General features: G+C 39.6%; 6 protein-coding genes across 14 annotated transcripts in view; 2 read left to right on the forward strand and 4 right to left on the reverse strand.

Annotated features, from left to right (window-relative positions):
- Window positions 1-323: 323 nt before the first annotated feature.
- LOC129796924 (uncharacterized) lies at window positions 324-4,504 on the reverse strand. Of its 5 annotated transcripts, none has more exons than XM_055839064.1 (4): window positions 4,066-4,504; window positions 3,821-3,993; window positions 502-3,748; window positions 324-435 (listed from the first exon to the last, which is right to left on the reverse strand). In XM_055839064.1, exons 3-4 carry the CDS (start codon window positions 3,533-3,535, stop codon window positions 416-418), a joined length of 3,054 nt encoding a protein of 1,017 aa, XP_055695039.1. In that variant the 5' UTR covers window positions 3,536-3,748; window positions 3,821-3,993; window positions 4,066-4,504; the 3' UTR covers window positions 324-415. The 5 variants fall into 5 exon arrangements, with proteins under 5 accessions (XP_055695039.1, XP_055695040.1, XP_055695042.1 ...); XM_055839065.1 differs by having other exon boundaries at window positions 502-3,820; window positions 3,909-3,993; window positions 4,066-4,357; XM_055839067.1 differs by having other exon boundaries at window positions 502-3,663; window positions 3,749-3,993; window positions 4,066-4,357.
- A 724-nt stretch (window positions 4,505-5,228) lies between these two features.
- LOC129796928 (fumarate hydratase, mitochondrial-like) lies at window positions 5,229-6,942 on the reverse strand. Its single transcript, XM_055839077.1, has one exon. It carries the CDS (start codon window positions 6,871-6,873, stop codon window positions 5,362-5,364), a length of 1,512 nt encoding a protein of 503 aa, XP_055695052.1. The 5' UTR covers window positions 6,874-6,942; the 3' UTR covers window positions 5,229-5,361.
- Window positions 6,943-7,060: 118 nt separating this feature from the next.
- Window positions 7,061-9,412, forward strand: LOC129796930 (c-Myc-binding protein homolog). The gene is made up of 2 exons (XM_055839079.1): window positions 7,061-7,756; window positions 7,909-9,412. The coding sequence occupies exons 1-2, from the start codon at window positions 7,745-7,747 to the stop codon at window positions 8,557-8,559; spliced, it is 663 nt and encodes a 220-aa protein (XP_055695054.1). The 5' UTR covers window positions 7,061-7,744; the 3' UTR covers window positions 8,560-9,412.
- Window positions 9,413-9,476: 64 nt separating this feature from the next.
- Window positions 9,477-10,405, reverse strand: LOC129796931 (prefoldin subunit 3). Its single transcript, XM_055839080.1, has 2 exons — window positions 10,209-10,405; window positions 9,477-10,115 (listed from the first exon to the last, which is right to left on the reverse strand). Exons 1-2 carry the CDS (start codon window positions 10,281-10,283, stop codon window positions 9,612-9,614), a joined length of 579 nt encoding a protein of 192 aa, XP_055695055.1. The 5' UTR covers window positions 10,284-10,405; the 3' UTR covers window positions 9,477-9,611.
- On the forward strand, window positions 10,093-11,219 carry LOC129796932 (39S ribosomal protein L51, mitochondrial). Its single transcript, XM_055839081.1, has 3 exons — window positions 10,093-10,482; window positions 10,573-10,812; window positions 10,883-11,219. Exons 2-3 carry the CDS (start codon window positions 10,607-10,609, stop codon window positions 11,172-11,174), a joined length of 498 nt encoding a protein of 165 aa, XP_055695056.1. The 5' UTR covers window positions 10,093-10,482; window positions 10,573-10,606; the 3' UTR covers window positions 11,175-11,219.
- Window positions 11,220-12,647: 1,428 nt separating this feature from the next.
- Window positions 12,648-19,388, reverse strand: part of LOC129796925 (ribosomal protein S6 kinase 2 beta) — a 28,123-nt gene continuing 21,382 nt past the window's right edge. For all 5 annotated transcript variants that reach the window (XM_055839070.1, XM_055839068.1, XM_055839071.1 and 2 more), the window contains 5 exons: window positions 18,441-18,887; window positions 17,598-17,720; window positions 14,817-15,844; window positions 14,368-14,683; window positions 12,648-13,884 (listed from right to left, as the gene is read on the reverse strand). In XM_055839070.1, coding sequence (XP_055695045.1) covers window positions 13,537-13,884; window positions 14,368-14,683; window positions 14,817-15,844; window positions 17,598-17,720; window positions 18,441-18,887 — 2,262 coding nt within the window. In that variant the 3' untranslated portion in view covers window positions 12,648-13,536. The remainder of the gene's footprint in view (window positions 13,885-14,367; window positions 14,684-14,816; window positions 15,845-17,597; window positions 17,721-18,440; window positions 18,888-19,388) is intronic.

Raw genomic sequence — 19,388 nt, forward strand, 5'->3', positions numbered from 1 at the left:
TGACCTTTAAGTATACGCAGAAATACAAGTTAGAATCAGATTCCTAGCCAATCCAGGTGAATATGCCCAGAACACGTGTCCTCACACACCTTTAAATACACGCAGAAATAGATTAGTAAGAAAGCCAGGTCAGTAAGCTCCTAATGTAGCCGCCCACACACCTTGAAAGATAAAGAACGATTAGTAATCGGGCCAGTGCCGGTCGAAGGACAAAAATTCTTGTCCTTCGTGGCCAGAAGAGTCCGGAAGCAATGCAAAGAGTCGTCAACGTTGGGTGTGTGGGATGGAAAATGATGATGCAGCACGTGGAAATCAAAGGCAAATTTCCCGTCACCAATTTATTTCTTCTTCTTTCACTTTACACTTATTTTCCTTCTCAATTCTTTACTTTAGCACTTCTTCTCTCGATTGTCACTTAATTTGAGTTCTTCTCTTCTGCAATTAATATAGAAAAACCACTTCACTTTGGGAGCCACTTCGATCACGCCTTTCAATTCTTACGCCATAAACGGAAGTCGATGTGACACCCAGAGTGAAGTGACGTTTCAGAAAACATCACTTTTGGGCTGCGTATAAAATGTTTCCCAGCGGCCCCAACATTCTCCCCGGTGTGGTCCATTCGGTCTTCCGACCGATAGGAGCACAGAGATTTCTCCTCCGCAAGCTGATGAATGTCTATGTTCTGCGGAAGATTCTCCTTTCGCCAGCAATGGATTGGTTGGAGTTGCCGGAAGTATTCTTGCCAAATGCTGAACTTCAGGCGATTGAGCTTTGGCAAGACGATGGGATGATTATCTTGGTGTAGCATGTGACCTTCCTGATAACTCAATGTCCGGGGATCGAGGGGAAATGGCAGAGTATTCAGCCACTTCCAATTGCGCGGCTGAATGCTCCCCGGCTGCGCAATGTTCTCTGCAGCTCTCTCGAGGATTCTCAGCTGGTGCACACACGAGATGCAATGTGAAGCGTTCCTGAATTCTGACACTGGCATGATGTTCTGAACTTGGTACTTCCTTTGTGTCAGAATTCTGCAACAGTGAGCGGTAGTGGACTGTATATTGGGCAAAGATAAATGAGTCAACCAAGTTGACCCCGACGACTCAGGCTGAGGCTGAATGCAGTCTTCTTGAAGAGATTTTTGAAGCATGATTCGAGTCAGATGGGTGAGCGCTCTGTGATGATGCACGCATTGAGTAGGACTCCTATTGGAGTCGTCACAGAGGGGCTTCAACCACTGAACACACTGTAGATCATCAAGAGCCTTGCAGTGAGGCATTTGCAAGGCAACGTTGTGGAACTTGTGTTCCAATGCGTGGAATTGTCGGATGACAAACCCGCGCGACTCAACAAGAATGCATAGAGGGTGATGAAAGAGAAGCAGAGGCAGAAGATTTTCACCCACAATGCACTGATGAGCCGAAGCTGAATGAGATGGTGATGCAAATTGATTCTCCAATTGTAAAAGCTTCACAGGCACATCCTCAACTGCCCTGACTTGATGCAAAGAAGATTCCGGAGTTGTGGCAATGAACGTTAAGCAATCTGAGGCAGACATAACCTCATCTTCTCCCACAACCACATGGCCAAACACTGAAGCTTTCAACATGGGACGTCCTGGGCCCAGTGAGATGAAATCGCTAAGGAAGCAATCCCAGAAATGCTTGCCAGAGATGAGAATGTCCACAGGGCGTTGCACCGCCCAATCCGGATCCGCCAGGGGAATATCTTGAGGGATGCGCATTTTGGAGGAATCCACAGGCCAATTGGGAAACGTGCCTGGGATTTGAGGCAAGATGTAGCATTTCAATGCGATGCGGATGCCGGTAGTCTTGGAAACTACGGTCGCGTTCACAAAGAATCTAGCGCGAGAGGTCGTGGCGCCAAGGCCATCGACGGAGATGCATGTTGGATGTCTCGGTAGATTCGAAAGGTTCGCTAGATCTGAAGCAATGACGTTAATTTGAGCACCACTGTCCAGTAGTATGCGGCATGGGATCGCCTTGCCAGCTGCTGTTTGGAGATCCACCAAAGCCGTCGCAAGAAAAACTCTTGGAGGTGAATCAGAGTGGTGGATTCCCGATGCAGAACAGATAGCAACAGTGGCAGAAGACCCCGTGGAGCTAGTGGAGCTTTGAGCGTCTGAAGCATTGTCTACCGTTGATGCAGATGGACTGGAGGTGCTTGGATCTCCAGTGGTAGAACTGTATTTTTCATGAAGCAAGACATTGTGCCGCCCCTGGCACTTGCGACATCTGTTGTAGGTGCAAGAGTGAGTCATGTGTGTCGCGAAGCAGTTCCTGCACAGACTCAAACGCTTGACCGTCTCAAACCGCTCGTCCGGGGATTGACGCAGAAAGATGGGGCACTTGTCGAGCGGATGAGAGGACTCCTTACAGCACCGACATATATCGGAACTAGCAGAATTGATGAAGGCTGAAGCATGATGTTTGTTAGGCTGTGATTTACTCGAATGTGAACGAGCATTCTGGTCTCCCCCGGAAGGTGGTTTGGTTGAAGCTTGAGCTGAATTCCTGACGTCCAGACACCGTTGATTGAGAAACTTGATGAACATGCCCAAAGAGGGAATCTCTGGTCCGCATTCACGACCCCATAGCACGCGAGATTCAGTATCGATGCGCTCAAGGATGAACTGAATCAGCCATGGGTCGCGTTGAACCACACGCAATGCATCTAAAGCCATTGTGCACTCTGTAGCGATGTTGGTAATGTCGTGAATGGCTTGTGGGCTTGAGGACATCTGGGGCATAGCGAAGAATGGTTTGATATGTTCCGCTACGATGTCGTTCTTCCTCTCAAACTTGTCGATGAGAATTCTCCAAGCGACAATGAAATTAACTCCGGTGGTGTTTATGTGTTTGATGCAAGATGCAGCATCACCGGAAACAGCTGACTTGAGATATTCAAGCTTCTGGACGTCGGAAATGTGCGGATAATTTATCACTGAAGCAGTGAATCTATCCTTGAACGTATGCCATGAGCCATACGTCCCATCAAAGGTAGGTAGTTGCAGTTGAGGGAGCTTGACTGTTATCACGGGGAGTGCAGAGCCGCTAGGGGCACCCAACGGGAGTTCCTTCAGAGTGTTGATAAGCATTTGCATACTCTCCCGATTCTGCACCTCCGCCGCGTGATAACGCTTTTCTGATTGTTGCATGAAGGCGAGAAATTGTTGCATCAACTCCCCGGAAGCCGTGGGGATTGGCTTCCCATCTGTAGGAGATCCGGGAGCATCAGCGAGGAGTTTTTTGAGTTTGGCCACCAGCAAGTCGCAGCGTTGAGTGAAGTCTTCGAGATTGACAATTTCAGTGGCCTTGTGAAGCTCAAGTTCCTTGCTGACGATGATTTCTTCCTGAACGTTGAGATATTGCTGTCTCAATGCCAATACGATGTCCAACTGATTGGCTAAATTTGCAGAATAGCCAGCCAGCTGTTTATCAACGTCAGTGATGTCATCTACGAAACGTTCCACTGCGGCAATTCTGGCCAAAATTGCTCCCCGGATTTCCAGAGACATAATGGAGCCCTCTCTACCGATGCACTGGGATGAAGCAGAAGTTCTAGACGCTCTTGAAGCTGCGCTGATCCAAGCAAGAGGATCGATGGACCAAATGTACGCGCGATTGCGTAAGCTCAGCTACTGACCTTTAAGTATACGCAGAAATACAAGTTAGAATCAGATTCCTAGCCAATCCAGGTGAATATGCCCAGAACACGTGTCCTCACACACCTTTAAATACACGCAGAAATAGATTAGTAAGAAAGCCAGGTCAGTAAGCTCCTAATGTAGCCGCCCACACACCTTGAAAGATAAAGAACGATTAGTAATCGGGCCAGATCCGGCTCGAAGGACAAAATGTACGCGCGATTGCGTAAGCTCAGCTACTGACCTTTAAGTATACGCAGAAATACAAGTTAGAATCAGATTCCTAGCCAATCCAGGTGAATATGCCCAGAACACGTGTCCTCACACACCTTTAAATACACGCAGAAATAGATTAGTAAGAAAGCCAGGTCAGTAAGCTCCTAATGTAGCCGCCCACACACCTTGAAAGATAAAGAACGATTAGTAATCGGGCCAGTGCCGGTCGAAGGACAAAAATTCTTGTCCTTCGTGGCCAGAAGAGTCCGGAAGCAATGCAAAGAGTCGTCAACGTTGGGTGTGTGGGATGGAAAATGATGATGCAGCACGTGGAAATCAAAGGCAAATTTCCCGTCACCAATTTATTTCTTCTTCTTTCACTTTACACTTATTTTCCTTCTCAATTCTTTACTTTAGCACTTCTTCTCTCGATTGTCACTTAATTTGAGTTCTTCTCTTCTGCAATTAATATAGAAAAACCACTTCACTTTGGGAGCCACTTCGATCACGCCTTTCAATTCTTACGCCATAAACGGAAGTCGATGTGACACCCAGAGTGAAGTGACGTTTCAGAAAACATCACTTTTGGGCTGCGTATAAAATGTTTCCCAGCGGCCCCAACAATTGTGTTATTGGAAAGTTCTATGGACCTCAGGAAAAATCTACAAGACACATTAGATCATCGATTAACAATTAATTTATTATAAAGAAAAAAAATGTTGAGAGGACTGGAGAAGACAACTATCGTTCCAAAGTGAATTGTGTAAGAAAAATTCTTATAAAAAAGTTTTTTTTTAACATATTTAGCAAAATAAATTCTTTGCTTTATTAATTAGCTTTCATTCAACTTGCCTATTGAATTTATGAATGAATAGATTTGCATAAAATTTTACATTTGCATTTATTTGTTTAGCCCTCGAAATGTAGGTATTTATTGTTAAAACAAATAAATTCAAAATTAGCAATTCGGAACAATCTTATTTTTGGAATAAAAAATCTCTCTACTTTCTTACTACATATAACAAAAAATATTTACTAAATTCCTAACGTTAAAAAAATCAAGAATTTCATGAGCTTTACAAAAACACAACAAATAAGCTCTTATCAACCTGATAAGTGGCCTATTTTGATAATAAAAAAAACCGCAGACTGCATAAAACGATGGTAAATAAGAATGTTGATTTTTTTTTCACATGCAAAACAATTCTTTTTCCAAAACTTCTCTCTGCTAATTAATTCTTTTTGCATTAGAAATCACACAAAAGCTGAAATGAAAAAAATCAACATAACTTCTTTCCCATATTGAGTATTATTTGAGCGCTAATCCCATAGAAAAGACACCATGTCCTTGGATCTTATCGTGAGATTTTATTGAACTGAACATCACTGGGCCTGTGGCACATACAATAATAATGGTCACACAAGCATAAGAAAAGAAAAGAAAAAATTTCTCTCAATGCCGCATAATTGGAGGGAGATATTTATTTAGGGCCAAGCATGTCCTGTGGGCGCACCCATTCTGCAAATTGTTGTTCCGTGAGATAGCCCAGCTTGAGAGCGGATTCCTTGAGGGTTGTCCCTTCCTTGTGTGCCGTCTTGGCGATCTTGGCAGCCTTGTCGTAACCAATGTGGGGATTGAGTGCCGTTACGAGCATCAGGGATTCATTCATGATTTGTGCAATGCGATCTTTATTTGCCTCAATTCCATTGACGCAGTTGGATGTGAAAGTGCGACTCCCATCGGCGAGGAGACGAATGGATCTCAGGACATTGGATGCAATGAGGGGCTTGAACACATTGAGCTCAAAATGCCCATTTGAGCCACCAACGGTCACAGCCACGCTGTTTCCCATAACTTGTGCACAAATCATCGTGATTGATTCGCACTGTGTGGGGTTCACTTTTCCGGGCATAATGGAACTTCCAGGTTCATTTTCTGGCAGCATAAGTTCCCCAAGGCCACAGCGAGGTCCTGAACCGAGGAAACGAATATCATTGGCAATCTTCATGATACTCGTGGCGATTGTATTGAGGCATCCGGACACCTCAACCATGGCATCTCTGGCAGCAAGAGCTTCAAATTTATTTGGTGCTGAGACAAAGGGAAGCCTAGTTAGTTCAGCAATCTTGGCAGCAGTCTTCTCGGCGAATCCCACACGAGTATTGAGGCCAGTACCAACAGCAGTGCCACCAAGAGCCAACATATAGACTCGCGGAAGTACAGCATCGATTCTATCTAGAGCAAATTTAAGTTGCTGTACGTACCCACTGAACTCCTGCCCGAGGGTCAATGGGACAGCATCCATTGTGTGCGTACGCCCAATTTTGATAATATCGTGGAATTCCTTGGCCTTGGCATTCAATGCATCATGGAGGGTCTGGATGCCGGGTTTCAGGTTCTCAACGAGCTCCCTGGCAACAGCAACATGTATGGCAGTTGGGAAGGTATCATTGGAGCTCTGGGACTTGTTGACGTGATCATTGGGGTGTACAGGATCCTTAGAACCGAGTTTCCCGCCGAGAATCTCAATAGCCCGGTTGCTAATCACCTCATTCACATTCATATTGGTCTGTGTTCCGGATCCCGTTTGCCAGATCACCAGAGGAAAGTGTCCCTCCTCGTACAGCTTCCCGGAGATAACATCATCGGCTGCCTGCGAGATGGCATCAGCTACACGTCCATCCAATCCGTACTCCTTGTTCACAAGTGCTGCTGCCTTCTTCAGCACTCCCATGGCCTTAATGATTGGCTCTGGCATTCGCTCAGACGGTCCACCAATGGGGAAATTCAGCACAGATCTCATCGTCTGGGCCCCATAGTAGCGATCAGCGGGTACCTTCAGTTCTCCAAAGGTATCAGTTTCAATACGAACATTTTCCATCTTCCTGGCTGACACACTAAATGCACTTTGCGCTGTTTTACTAAAAATTTCGCGCGCCGATAGCAGACCCCCACGTCGTGCTACTTGGTGAGTTACTAAGCGAAAAGCCATGACTACTTTTCTTTTATCGCCAATCCGGTTTCACAGTTTTTTCTCATAAAAATTATATAATAACAAAAAAATATTCTCTCTCGACTCGTTGCGTGCAACAGCAAATATCGTAACTATGGGATTTCTATAGCAGATTCGATATTTGCTGTTGCAAGCAGCGATCTCTCGTCGCTTATTTTGAATTTGGCGCCCTCACTATAGTTCCAAAAACAACCACTGTTACTTTTTGGCACTGGTGGCTTAGGAGAAAAAGAGACTTACTATTTCATCGCCATCCGTCTCGCTCACACGATCACTTTTTCTCAATTTTCTCGCGATTTCCGCCAATTTTTCCGGGGAAATTGAATTATCCGGACTTAGACGGCAACGCCGCGTCGATTGGCATCAAAAATTTAAAAAGTTTGCGAAAATCCATTTTCGGGAAAAAAGTGCGTGTAAAATCCCCAACCGTCAAAATTTCCGCCAGCCCTTAATTCCGCACAAAAAGACTCCCCGGGGGCTCCGGAGCCTCCATAAGTGCCGCAGGAGCTCCAAAAATGCGTTTTGTGCCCAAAAATTTGCCGGAAAAACAGGAAAGGTGCATTTTTGGAAAATAATTTTTTTTAGTCCGTTAAAATTAAATACAACATGAAAAAGTGGTAAGGGATGATCGAGTCGACGCAAATTTGACGGATAGTGACTATAAAAAGAAGAAGAAGAAGAATATTTGACGGAGAGTGACTATAAAAAGAAGAAGAAGAAGGAAATTTGACAGAAATCTTTTTAGCGGCGTCCTTCTTGAACGTTTTATCAAAATTGTGCCCTAAATACCTGCAATTTCACCCTAAAAACTCCATAAAATCTCGGTAAAAACCAACAAGAATCCCCAATAATGGCATACAAGGTGAGTTTTAGATAAAATACAAAAGATTTAATGCTAAATTATTGATTTTTCACGTGAAAAACGTATGCGGTGAATTGACGCAATTTGCTCTTGAAAATTATGCCCTGAATATAAATTTGATATTGATTTTCCGTAATACTTTATTTATACAGCCCATTGACTCGCGACGCGATGACTATCGCAAGTTCTTGGAGAGGAATGGCGTGATGGAGACACTCACGAAAGTGTTGTGCAAGCTAATGCTTCAGTATGAGAAAGACGACAACAAGGACGATGCCATTGACTTTATCCGGAAGAATTTGGGCGATGCTGTCTACGAGAGTGATGTGATTACCTCACTCAGGGCACAGCTGGAGGAGAGTCGCAAGGAGATTGAGGATCTCAAGAGGCAGATTCAGGAATTGAAGGATGGGGGAGCACCTCCGGCAAATGAAGTTGCAGCAGCAGAGGAGGTTGCTCAGGAGAAGGTGAACTCCCCAAGGGAGGCAGAGCCCGTGGTGCCAGCGACACAGGAGGAAGTTAAGCAGTCAGAGAGCGTTGAGGCAGAGAAGATGGACGTCTCGAGTGACCAGAAGGAGAAGGAAGAGAAGAGTGAGGAAAATGCTGCTGAGCCAGCAACTGAGGAAGTAGCTGCGAAAGTTGATACCCCAGCTGAGGTGATTGCTGAAACAACTGACGCTGCAAAAGATGATACCCCGGCAAGTCCACCAGCTGCTGAGGCAGAAGTGCCGAAAGATGCTCCGTCCGCCGTGGAATCGCCTCCGTCCAAAGAGGCAGCAGCAGCCGAGGGTGAGAAGGCATAATTAGTGTGAGAGAGGTTTTGCCATCCAAACTTGAATTATTTTCGTGATAATTTTTGCTCAGATAAGCCATTTGAATTTTATTTCCCGCCCCCTTCTTATATCCTCTATCTATATGTATATTATTAGTTTAATATTCTTGTAGTTATTTGACCTCCCCCACTAATGAGGGGTTGTCTCCCTTATATTGATTTATATTTCTGAAGTAACAAACAAATTGATGAACTTTTAAAGAAAACTCAAAGAGCAATAAGAGACGCTCATTTTTTTGTCGATACAAAAAGTATAGATTGAGGGAAAAAAATTGCTCAGAATCCGCTTTTTGCAGCGGAATCTGCATTCCATATCAAAAAAAGAGAAGATTTAAATAACAAAAAAAGAATAACATTAGTTATTACAATAATATTGTTTTAAGAAAAATAAAGTTGAAATCACCTCGAAATATCACTATATTTGAAGAAGAGAGAGAAAGAAATATAGTTGATTTCTATATTAAAGAAAAGAAAAAAAGTAAAATAAGCACAGTCTAGTCGAATATTGATTAGGTGTTTTTTTATTAGATATTATAGAAATTTTATGAATTTACTTTTGAAAGTAAAAACTGTCCTCTTTAGAAATTTCATGACTCTTTTTTTCACTTCTCTTTCAAGAAAAAATAAATAAATAGCAGTGTAGAGAAAAGCACAAACACTACAGAGGTGTCTCATGCAGCGAAAATTCTCCGAGAAGAATTTTGTGTACGTTGTACGAGGCACCACTGCACTGAAGTTTTGTAAATTTGTGCCTTCTTCAGAACAATGTAAAATGAATTTATGGAATTACACATGAAATAAAGAACACACAGAAAGCGTCCAAATTACCTATTCCCTCAAGAAAAATTATTCCGGAAGTAAAAAAAAATTGATTTGTTATCGAAGAAATTCATTTGCAGATTAGTAAAATGATTTATTGAGAAGCTCTGTGGGAAGCGTTAAAATATAATTAGGTAATTATTCTGCAACAAGGAGGCGTGTACACGGGGAGGAGTGATGATTTGTGACAAAAAATTGTGAGGATTATGAGCTGGCTGGAGTTGTGGAGGCTGCTTTTGCTGCTTGTCGCCTCTTCAAGTCCCAATTATACACACGTGCCATATTCACCTCCGTTGTGGTCAGCTGATCACGAAGGAAATCCTGATCGTGCTCCAAACACTTGAGGTTCACAATGGCTGAATCCATATTTTGCTTTAAGAGCTCTTCAGCCTCATCCAGAGGGTACTCCAGCATAATGTTAGCTCCAAGCCACAAACACACCGTCTTTGTCGGTTGAATCGTTGTCTTCACAAAGACCTGCTCACTCAGAAGGAACTGCGTCTCCATGTCATCCGATTGATTCCTCAGGATATTGATCATCTCGAGGGATTTGGCCAAATCAGGGATTTGCTGCTTCAGCTTCCGTCGTTTTGTCGCAATATTGAGCTCCATGAATTTATACTTTCCATGTTGCTCATCCAATTTCCTCAGAACCTTGTCGCTGTTGTTCTCATTCTCAGATTGTGCCATGAATGTGTCCACATCCTCCTGAAAAAGGATAAATTGGAAGAGAGAAAAAAGGATTTTGAGACTTGCAGCACACACATTTTGCATATTTGAGGTTAGTTTCACATTACTCACAACAAATACAGCTTCCGGGATTCCTGCGTACGTCTTCTGACTATCAGGCAGTTTAGGCATCTCTACCGAGGACATTTTAGCACGCAAACTAAGTTTAACTTGGTGAAAATTGCCAAAATTTTAACAGATTGCCCGAGGTTTTCGGAGAACAAAAAAAAAGAAGACCGACTATCCAGGTTTATCCAACTTATCCAGGAAAACAAACCAAGGAATTTTTTGTACTAAGAGTTTTCCTGACTTTTTTTTTAGTTTTACGGTTTATATTGATTGCAAGGTAATATAGGATTTCCTTCTAATTCTAAATTACTTACCTGTTTGTCTTTTAATCAAAAAGATTTGCCGTTATTCTTCGGTGTTTCCACAGAACTCACGGATGATCCAGAGATAACCTCAAAAAAATGTCATTTTTGAAGAATATCTTGTCTCGGGCATTGAGTAATCTGCCTCCTACGCCTCAGGTGCAAGCAATTAGATTTCGCTATCATGCAGATAAAGTAGCACGTGGTCCACTTGTTCGGAGGCACGGCTATAGAGACCCAATCATTCAAGGAGGACTCCTACCTCGCTATGATTGCGGCCGGAAACTCCCAATGCCGGTCTACAAGTGAGCATCTCCTCCACTTTTACACTAAACAAGAAAAAGTAAAATTAACTCTGAGATGAATTAATTTCAGGCCAAAGAATCCTTACTCGTTGAGACGATCTGTTCTGGGGCAGAATGACTACATTGATATCCTTGGAAATGACAAATTGCACCCAACAAAGGTTCTCTATTCACTCCCATCGTGGCTTCGTGGAGCCTCTGGAAATGAATATCAGCTACTCCTGAGAAAGCGAAAGGTACTCAGCAAAGGTCTCTATCCCATCGTTCGTCCAACTAAGTGGAATCACATGCAGAAGCGTATCAAATACCTCTACTACTGGCTCAATAAGAAAACTAAAACAGGATATGCACAGGATAAGTAGTGAAGCACTGGATGTCACTGATAGTATAAAATTCGTTAAAAATTACTCTTGTTTTTTACTCTAATTTCCTGTTTTCAATCTGTTGTATCGATCATCGAATTTCCAGATCTGCGAGATTGAACCGGAAGCTCGCTCCTCATAAGCTTATCTTGGCTTATCTGTCTAGGAAAATCATTATAAATATTCAAAGAAACACGAGACTAACAATTAAATCTACGAATAACAATGCCATGAAGTCTTCTAGACTAATTTTACAATCCCTGATTATTTTATGACAACAAAAGGATATTCCCAGGGACTCACAGGATCAGGAAGGACGAAAAACCGAAAATTTTTGTGTTGGGATTTTTTGTCAAAAATGTCTTATTTGAGCTCAAAGGAACCCATAAAAATTATTTTTAGTTCAATCAGCTCGCTAGATTTCCGCGGACCTGAAAGGGTTAACTAAAAGAATTTTGTTTGGACAGGTAAAAAAATTAAGAAGGATTTAATATTGAATGCTAAGGGCTTAAATTTTAACAATAAATGATTCAGGAGAGTTCTTCTGTGAATATTTCCCTCAATCACCTAATCTTTTACTAATCTTTGAGTATTTGTTTTATCATCTAGCTACAAGATTTGATTATATAAATTAATTTTGGTAGAGGAGAGCGGGGCAAAAAGTCAGTTATGGGTTTGGAAATGGCTCAAAATATCATATTCACCAAACAGATATAGCGAAATGTATAGCTCATTTCTTTAGAACATTCTTTGCCCTACAACTCTTTCTCGGGTCATTTTGTTCTATCTAGCTATTTTGAACTCTTTCTAAACCCTTAAAAGACTTTTTGCCCCGCTCTTCCCCGTCATAAGGAAACTAAAAGTCCTCAAAAAGGTTAAATTCCCTTTAAATTTTCAGTATAACGTTCCTCCTTTTTTCAAAAAGCCATCTAAAGTTTCCTCAATTCTGCTAAAACTTGAAGGAAAATAATTATGTAAGGTCAAGAAAACTTTACCTTCTTGATAGAAGCGAACTTATGTTCGTGAATTCTTAATTCCTTCCAAAACTTTACTCACTTTACTTAATCATTATGGATTAAAGAAGACTTTTACATACTGTAAAATCTACTTGAAACTTTTGAGTATAAAATTAGTCAAAGAACATACCATTTAATGGAAAAATTAAAGGACAAATAACACTTGTTATGTCTCATAGAATAAAGTTATATTTTCATCAATGCTTCTGTATATAGAGTAAGTCACAATAATTTAGTTAGTTGATTCCTTGTTAAAGATTATCTCCATATTTCCATGCTATGTGTAATCAAATTACGTCGACATCAGTACAATATATTGTTGTCGCATTTCCTGTATCTGCAGTTAATTGTTTTTTTTTTCCAAACTACCTTCTTCTCATCAACCTTTCTCTGATTTTGTACAAATTTACATTTTCTTTCTAAATTTCTTCTTTTCTCACTTCAATGTTATTTAATATTTTGCCACATTATTTTCTTTTTTTTTAATTTTCTTTGCAACCATACCCGGTTAGTGACATAGAAAAAAAGGTACGCTTTTTGTCTTTATCATCTTTAAAGTAAGTTGTATTGTATAAGTTTTTTTTTACTAACATGTGTGTAATTTTATTCTTACAATTTTAGCAGTGGAAGCAGAGTGTTTTTTTTTGTATGTTTATTTGATCATTTATATCCAAATAGAACCTCCATCCATATACACACCTTATTTTTATATTAACAATTAAATTGTAAAAATTACTTTACCTCTTTTCCCCTCATCAGAACACATTCTACAATCAATTTAACCATTTTTTTTGCAAGTGAATCATGCGAAAAATATTTTAATAAAAGTATCCATTTTTTCTCAATGTTTTTAAAGACGAATGTACAGTTTTTTTGTCCAATAAGAAATATCTAATAAACGCAAAGTTAATATTTAATTTCTATCAAATTTAGCAATTAGTTTATTCATCATTATCATAAAATGTTGATAATTAGCTCACTAATTAAATTATGGAATATGTAGGTAATTATATACTTTTTTTATTATTTTAAATATAGCAATTACAAAGCGCTGAAAGAAATCTAGTGACTAAAACGTCCTAAATTGATTGTTTGTTTTTTTTTTGTACAAAAAGAAATTAAATCTATAGAAGAAAAAGAAATACAAATCTAAACATATAAGAAATCAACATGATAATAAAATAAACGATTACACTGTATTACAATTATAAAATAAAATAAAAACATTCTTGAAAATATAATAAAAAAAATCTTTGAACAATTCGCTATTTACTCGGATGGCAACTGAAGAGTTTTTTTTCTTTCTTTCAAATTCAACAGAGAATGGGAGGCCCTTTCGCAAACAATTATACCTGTGAATTGGCAGATTTATCCCGGGCACGTCGCTTTGCCAGCTCCGACATCCCCACGGGGCCCACATTGGCCGCCTGTGGGGATGCAATTGCCCGAAATGTGGCATTTACAGCCCCTCTGAGTGCTGCAGTTTGATCACGAACTTGCACCCCAACTCCACTTGCCATATTCTGCAGATGCTGAATGTACTGTACATCCGCTGATGGTCTATTGGCGTCCGATGGGGGTTGCCACAGCCACGGATGCCTCAGTATTTGTGCTGCTGTTGGCCTCTTCTGTGGCACAATGTGTAACATATGCCGCAGTAATTCCTTCACTTCAGACGAAACCGTCTTCCATCGCTGAAATAATTTAATTTTTATAATTGGCTTTGTTTGCAATTTATATCGAAACAAAATATGTTTTAATTCTTCCACAAAAAGAATTTAATTACAAAAGAGCATTAAGCAATGAATAAAACATTTATTATTTTAATTGGATTAATGATTCCACGTAATTCTATATTGATTTTATACATTTTCTTTCTAAACAATTGGGCAGAATGTTGAGAAAATTAACGACTGTTTTGTTGAATTATTTCCAATTGGTGAGCAGTTGGACAAAAATGAGGAAAAACAGCATAATTGTGCTTTCCAGCGACGCTTTACCAAATTTATTGGCATCTTTAGGCTCTATTTACATGAAATATAATGATTTGAACTTTACAATAAAAAATTGCAGACGTCGCTGGAAAGCATAATTATGCTATTTTTCACCGATTGTAAATAATTCATTGAGCAAAATTACAAAAAAAAAAAAATAAAATTTTCGGAAAGTAAACTCACCCCGGAATCTGTGTCAATTTGCCCGGAACCAATCCTATTGAGAATCATTTCGGGTGAATCATTGGGTGTACTGGCAAAGGGTGTCTTCCCCTCGAGCATAATGTAGAGTAGAACACCGAGTGACCAAATATCACACGCCAAGTCATATCCCTGCCGTTTCAGCACTTCGGGTGCCACAAAATTTGCCGTGTAGCAGGGTGTCATGAGCAGGCCATTGTCAGCACGGAGTTGCTTTGCAAATCCCAAATCGCACAATTTAAGGGACTCAGGTGTTTGCTGTACGGAAGCATAGAGTAGATTTGATGGCTTCAAATCCCTAAAGAGAGTGAGAGAGAGAGATTTAGGATTTATTTCACATTTGTGTGCTGCTGCTGCACATCTCACTGAAAGAGGTTAAAAAAAGAAGGAGAGCGCATGAAAATCGGGAAGGAAACAAGCCTGGGATTTACCTGTGAACGACACCATGTTCATGAAGGTAGGAAACTGCTGAGACGACAGTTCGTAGTACAGCACTCGCCTCCGTTTCCGACATCCGCTGTATCGTGAGTATTCTGTCGAGTAATTCACCACCCTTGAGGAGCTCCATGACTAGATAAACATACGAATTGTCCTCGTGCACCCCAAAGAGTGTCACAATATTTGGATGATTGCCATATCGCAGAAGGATTTCCACCTCCTCCCTGCAGTCATGGCCGGATTTGCTAATAATCTTCGCAGCGTACTGCTTTCGTGTTGTTTTGTGCTCACACAGACGACAAATTGAGAATGTACCACGTCCCAATTCCTGCATCAAGTTGTACTCATCACAGAAAGCACCTGGCTTCACGCCGGGTATCTCATTGGTAAAGGGTAGCTTGGGCGGTAGTGCCCCAGCACCGGCACTTCCATTTGACAGCGGCATACCCGCATCATCGAGCAACCCTGGCGCCACAAAACTGAATCCCCGGAAAATTTCATGAGCACTCGCACTCACGGGACCCCCAGGGGAATCGCGTGGGGACTTGCTCGTGTATTCCGTGTCAAAATAGAAGGCATCATCGCGTGAAACGGCCGGTATAAATGGTGGGCGCACCTGCTTCGCCACCAACGCATTCCAATCGATAGTCGCAAAAAATTCATGCTTCTTTATATCCTCGATACCACTTGGTCCGGCACCGAGACGATTCTGCGGATTACGCTTGAACAGTACCCGCAGCAATGACTGCGCTTCGGGACTCAAATTGTCCGGCATGCCAAGCTTCGTCTTAAGAATCTGATTCATTGTTTCTTGTCGTGTAGCACCATGAAATGGAAGATTCCCCGTTAGCATTTCATACATTAGAACACCAAATGACCACCAATCGGCAGCAAAATGATGCCCCTTCCTGTTCACCACCTCTGGTGCCATGTACTCAACTGTGCCACAAAAGCTGTACGTCTTTGATCCATCCAGAGGTTGTTTTGACAATCCGAAATCCGTTAAGGCGATATGGCCATCCTAAAAATTGGGATTTATCACAAAATTGAAGGCATTACAATATCCCACAAATATCTCAACAAATCTTTAGTCTATCATCCCCAGACATCTTTCCCACATCTTTCACTTCTTGTTAAAACGCTTCAGGGGCCTTTCATTCATTCCTAGACAGACGGACAGAGATTCTCAATGGATATTTTCAAAGTTTTTTTTTAAATTTTGAATTTGTAGCATGTTTAAAAATTAATAATGAAAAACAATTATTTTTAATACAAAAAAAAAATAAATGAAAAAAATAATTAAATTGCAAACAATTTTTAAATTGTAAATATACAAAAAAAATTAATCTTTATAGGGGAAGTTGGGGCTATTGGAGGAGAGTTTTCTTTTAATTGAATTGTGCACTTCTAAGGCAGAGAACTTAAGTGTAATGCAGAATGAAATAGAATTAATTTAAAATGTTCCTTTGTTTTCCAGAATATCAACAAAAATATACAGATAAATTATTAAAATATGCAAATTAACTAAAAGTACCCCAAACTCCACTTCAATCTATGTGAATTATATTTCAAAAGTACCTCCTCATACATAAAAGAGAACGTAAAAACGGAGATAATAAATTGTGTTTTTTTGTTGCTCAAAAAACATGTTGAAAAAAATTTTTTAATGAAATTTTCTCAGTCAATTTTCCATCATTGTCGTCATATCAGTGGGTCGAAGCTTCTTTCTATGAAAGCACATTCAACTTTGCACTTTATTTTTTTCTTATAAAAGATTTTAAATTAATGCATTTTTCTCTCAATAAAACAACAAATTGAGATGTTCAAAGGAAAATTACACGTGGTGGAAACTTCAGCAGAACTCATTTGCAGCACACAGAGGTTTTGCATGAAATGCTATGGATTTGAAATGAGAACAATTTCAAAGAGAATTTATTAAACCTTTCTCAACTTGAAGGAAATTGTGTAGAAAGTATTCTCCTGCTTTTCTTCTTTTATGGGGGAATATTTTCTATATGTATCCTATGAGCACAAACCCCTATTCTACTTCTTCAACCTCCATCACAATGTCTTTTATTTTATTCACATGTCTTCTCCAATATAGAGATATGAATTACTAAGAAAATATTTCTCAATCACACAGGATCAATTTGAAGGTAAAAACGAATTTCTTTGTGATGATTGTCTATCCTTCATTTCCTCATTTTCCTTGCACTCCCACATACCTTTCACACACAAAGACCTTTCTGTGTATACCTACAATATGTATATTTTCCACAACGTCACTTGCAATCTGTTCTAATTGTGTGCAGATTCATTGGGGAGTAAAATAAAGATGATGTTTCCATGTCGAGGGTAAATCAAAGAGAGAAAGAACTAATATAGGGAAAACAGGTGGAAAACACAAACACCCACCATTAAGCAAACGTCATCGCGTGTAATTGATTTTGTGCTCATTTCCCCTTTTTTCTACTTCACACGCGTCCTTCTCTTGTTTTCTTTGTCACGGACTCTTCTTATCATTCAATTATCCCCATTTTTGCCGCGCGACAAAATGTCGTTGTACTGAAAAATTCTCCCCTTTCCCCCCCTTCTAACAATTGCATACACAACAGTGAATTCACTTAGAACCAATTAGAATTCCTAACACATTCCAACACAACACTCCAGTTAAAATTTAATCTTCAAGTTTACATTTTCTATAAATATTTTTCTCATACTCGTCTTGCCCCACAAGAGACTTAATGGATGGAAAAGTTGTATAATGTACTTACTTGATCCAAGAGAATATTTTCCGGCTTAAGATCTCTATAAATAATGCCAATACTATGCAAATGATTAAGTGCCAAAGCCAATTCAGCTAGGTAAAATTTAACATCCTCCTCCGTGAACATCACCTACAAAGAAAATATATAGATTTCGCCATTAGAATTGGGCTTTGGGGAAATCATCTTTTACATTGGCTTGTATGCCTTTCATCGCTTATGCTCAATTTGCTCTCCCTGACGGAGCAGAGTCGTAATCTTTTAAAATATAGGTGCTTTAAAAAAAAATTAAAACAATTTTTTGTATGTAAGTTAAAGAACTTTAAAATGAATTAAGAGACTGAATTTGTATAGTAGGTAGTCATATTCATGGCTGTTGCATTCGAATTAGCAGCGTTTGAAGATTTATTTGTTTAATTATAATGTTTGACATTTGTCTGACATTTATTTTGTAAAGTTTGACAATAATTTTCTAACGTTTATAGTTTTATTTGGCGTTTGGCGTATTCTTTGTATTGTTTTAAATTTAATTTTCTAGTCTTTGATGTATCTTTTCTATAGTTTGACATTTGTTATTTAATACTTGACGTTTATCTTCTAGTTTCTGACATTACTTTTCTAAAGCTTGACATTTATTTTCTAACGTTCGAAAATTCTTTTTGTAGTTTTATTCATATAATTTTTAGCTTTAAAATAAATATTTTAGCCTCTAATAAGGAAATATCTAAACTATATAAACTTTCAGGATGTTTAGACATCCAAACAACCCCCCTGACTACGCCGCTGCTACACAGCAAAATCGGATGTACAAAAAGTAAATAAAAAGAATAAAATTAAATAAAAGAGACTTACTTCTTTGCTCAGGCGAGTAAATAAATCACCACCACGTAGAAAATCCAATATTAAATACAATTTTCCAGGAGTTTGGAAGGCATAGTGCAATTTGACAATGAAAGCATGTCCAACGTCAGCCAGAATATTCCTCTCATTGGTACTCCGTACGCGATCCTTCACCTTAAGTGTTGCCTTTTTGAGCACTTTCATCGCATACAGCGTCCCAGCATCCTTGCCAACAATCTTCCGCACTAGGAATACTTTGCCAAAAGAACCCTCACCAAGGACTCTCAAAAGTTCAAATTGCGACGGGTCGGCCTTGTCGTGGCCTTCCTTCACAACGTCTTTTAATTCAATTTCACGCTCCTTCATTTGAACGTCTTCACTCGTCACATAGTGATTCTCCTCATGTGGAAGGGGATCGAAAGCATCATCGACCACCATTTCTACATCTTCTTGTGATACCTGCAAAATTACACAAAATGCATTTCACTATCTTTCACATTTTTCTTTAATTTTTAGCACAATTTTGAATTAATAAATAATTCTTAAAAAATATAAATTTACGAAAGGAAAAATAAAAATCGATGAAAATGATTTTTTTTTCTTCTTTTTATGCGAAGAAAAGGTCAATGAAAGCTATATGTGCATTATCACACATGGGAGACACATAAAACATTATACATAATATCGGTGAACATGCTTAACAAACATTTGCACATGCAAATCTCATCTCGGAGTCTCTTTCTACATACAGTGTGTGAAGATTTATCTCTCTGACACACAGCAATTTTTCGTTAAACACTGTGAAAGTGAATTCAGTGAAAAATCACGTTTCTATGTAGTCTCTACAACCTACAATCACAGATATGTATTTTCAAATAAAAAAAAAACATATTGCACTGCAGGTCAATTGAGAGTTCATGAAATATTTAATTGACTTTATTCCACATTTAACTTAATCAA

The sequence above is a fragment of the Lutzomyia longipalpis genome, chromosome 1 (genome assembly GCF_024334085.1).
Source record: "Lutzomyia longipalpis isolate SR_M1_2022 chromosome 1, ASM2433408v1".
Classification (NCBI taxonomy): Eukaryota; Metazoa; Arthropoda; class Insecta; order Diptera; family Psychodidae; genus Lutzomyia; species Lutzomyia longipalpis.

Bases quoted from the DNA above. Each gene is read 5' to 3' on its own strand.
- LOC129796924 (XM_055839064.1), bottom strand. From the start codon at position 3,535: ATGTCTCTGGAAATCCGGGGAGCAATTTTGGCCAGAATTGCCGCAGTG. The intron at 436-501 runs GTAAGAATTGAA...TATTAATTGCAG, and splicing joins CATCGACTTCCGTTTATGGC to AAGAGAAGAACTCAAATTAA.
- LOC129796928 (XM_055839077.1), bottom strand. From the start codon at position 6,873: ATGGCTTTTCGCTTAGTAACTCACCAAGTAGCACGACGTGGGGGTCTG.
- LOC129796931 (XM_055839080.1), bottom strand. From the start codon at position 10,283: ATGTCCTCGGTAGAGATGCCTAAACTGCCTGATAGTCAGAAGACGTAC. The intron at 10,116-10,208 runs GTGAGTAATGTG...ATCCTTTTTCAG, and splicing joins TCCCGGAAGCTGTATTTGTT to GAGGATGTGGACACATTCAT.
- LOC129796932 (XM_055839081.1), top strand. From the start codon at position 10,607: ATGTCATTTTTGAAGAATATCTTGTCTCGGGCATTGAGTAATCTGCCT. The intron at 10,813-10,882 runs GTGAGCATCTCC...AATTAATTTCAG, and splicing joins CTCCCAATGCCGGTCTACAA to GCCAAAGAATCCTTACTCGT.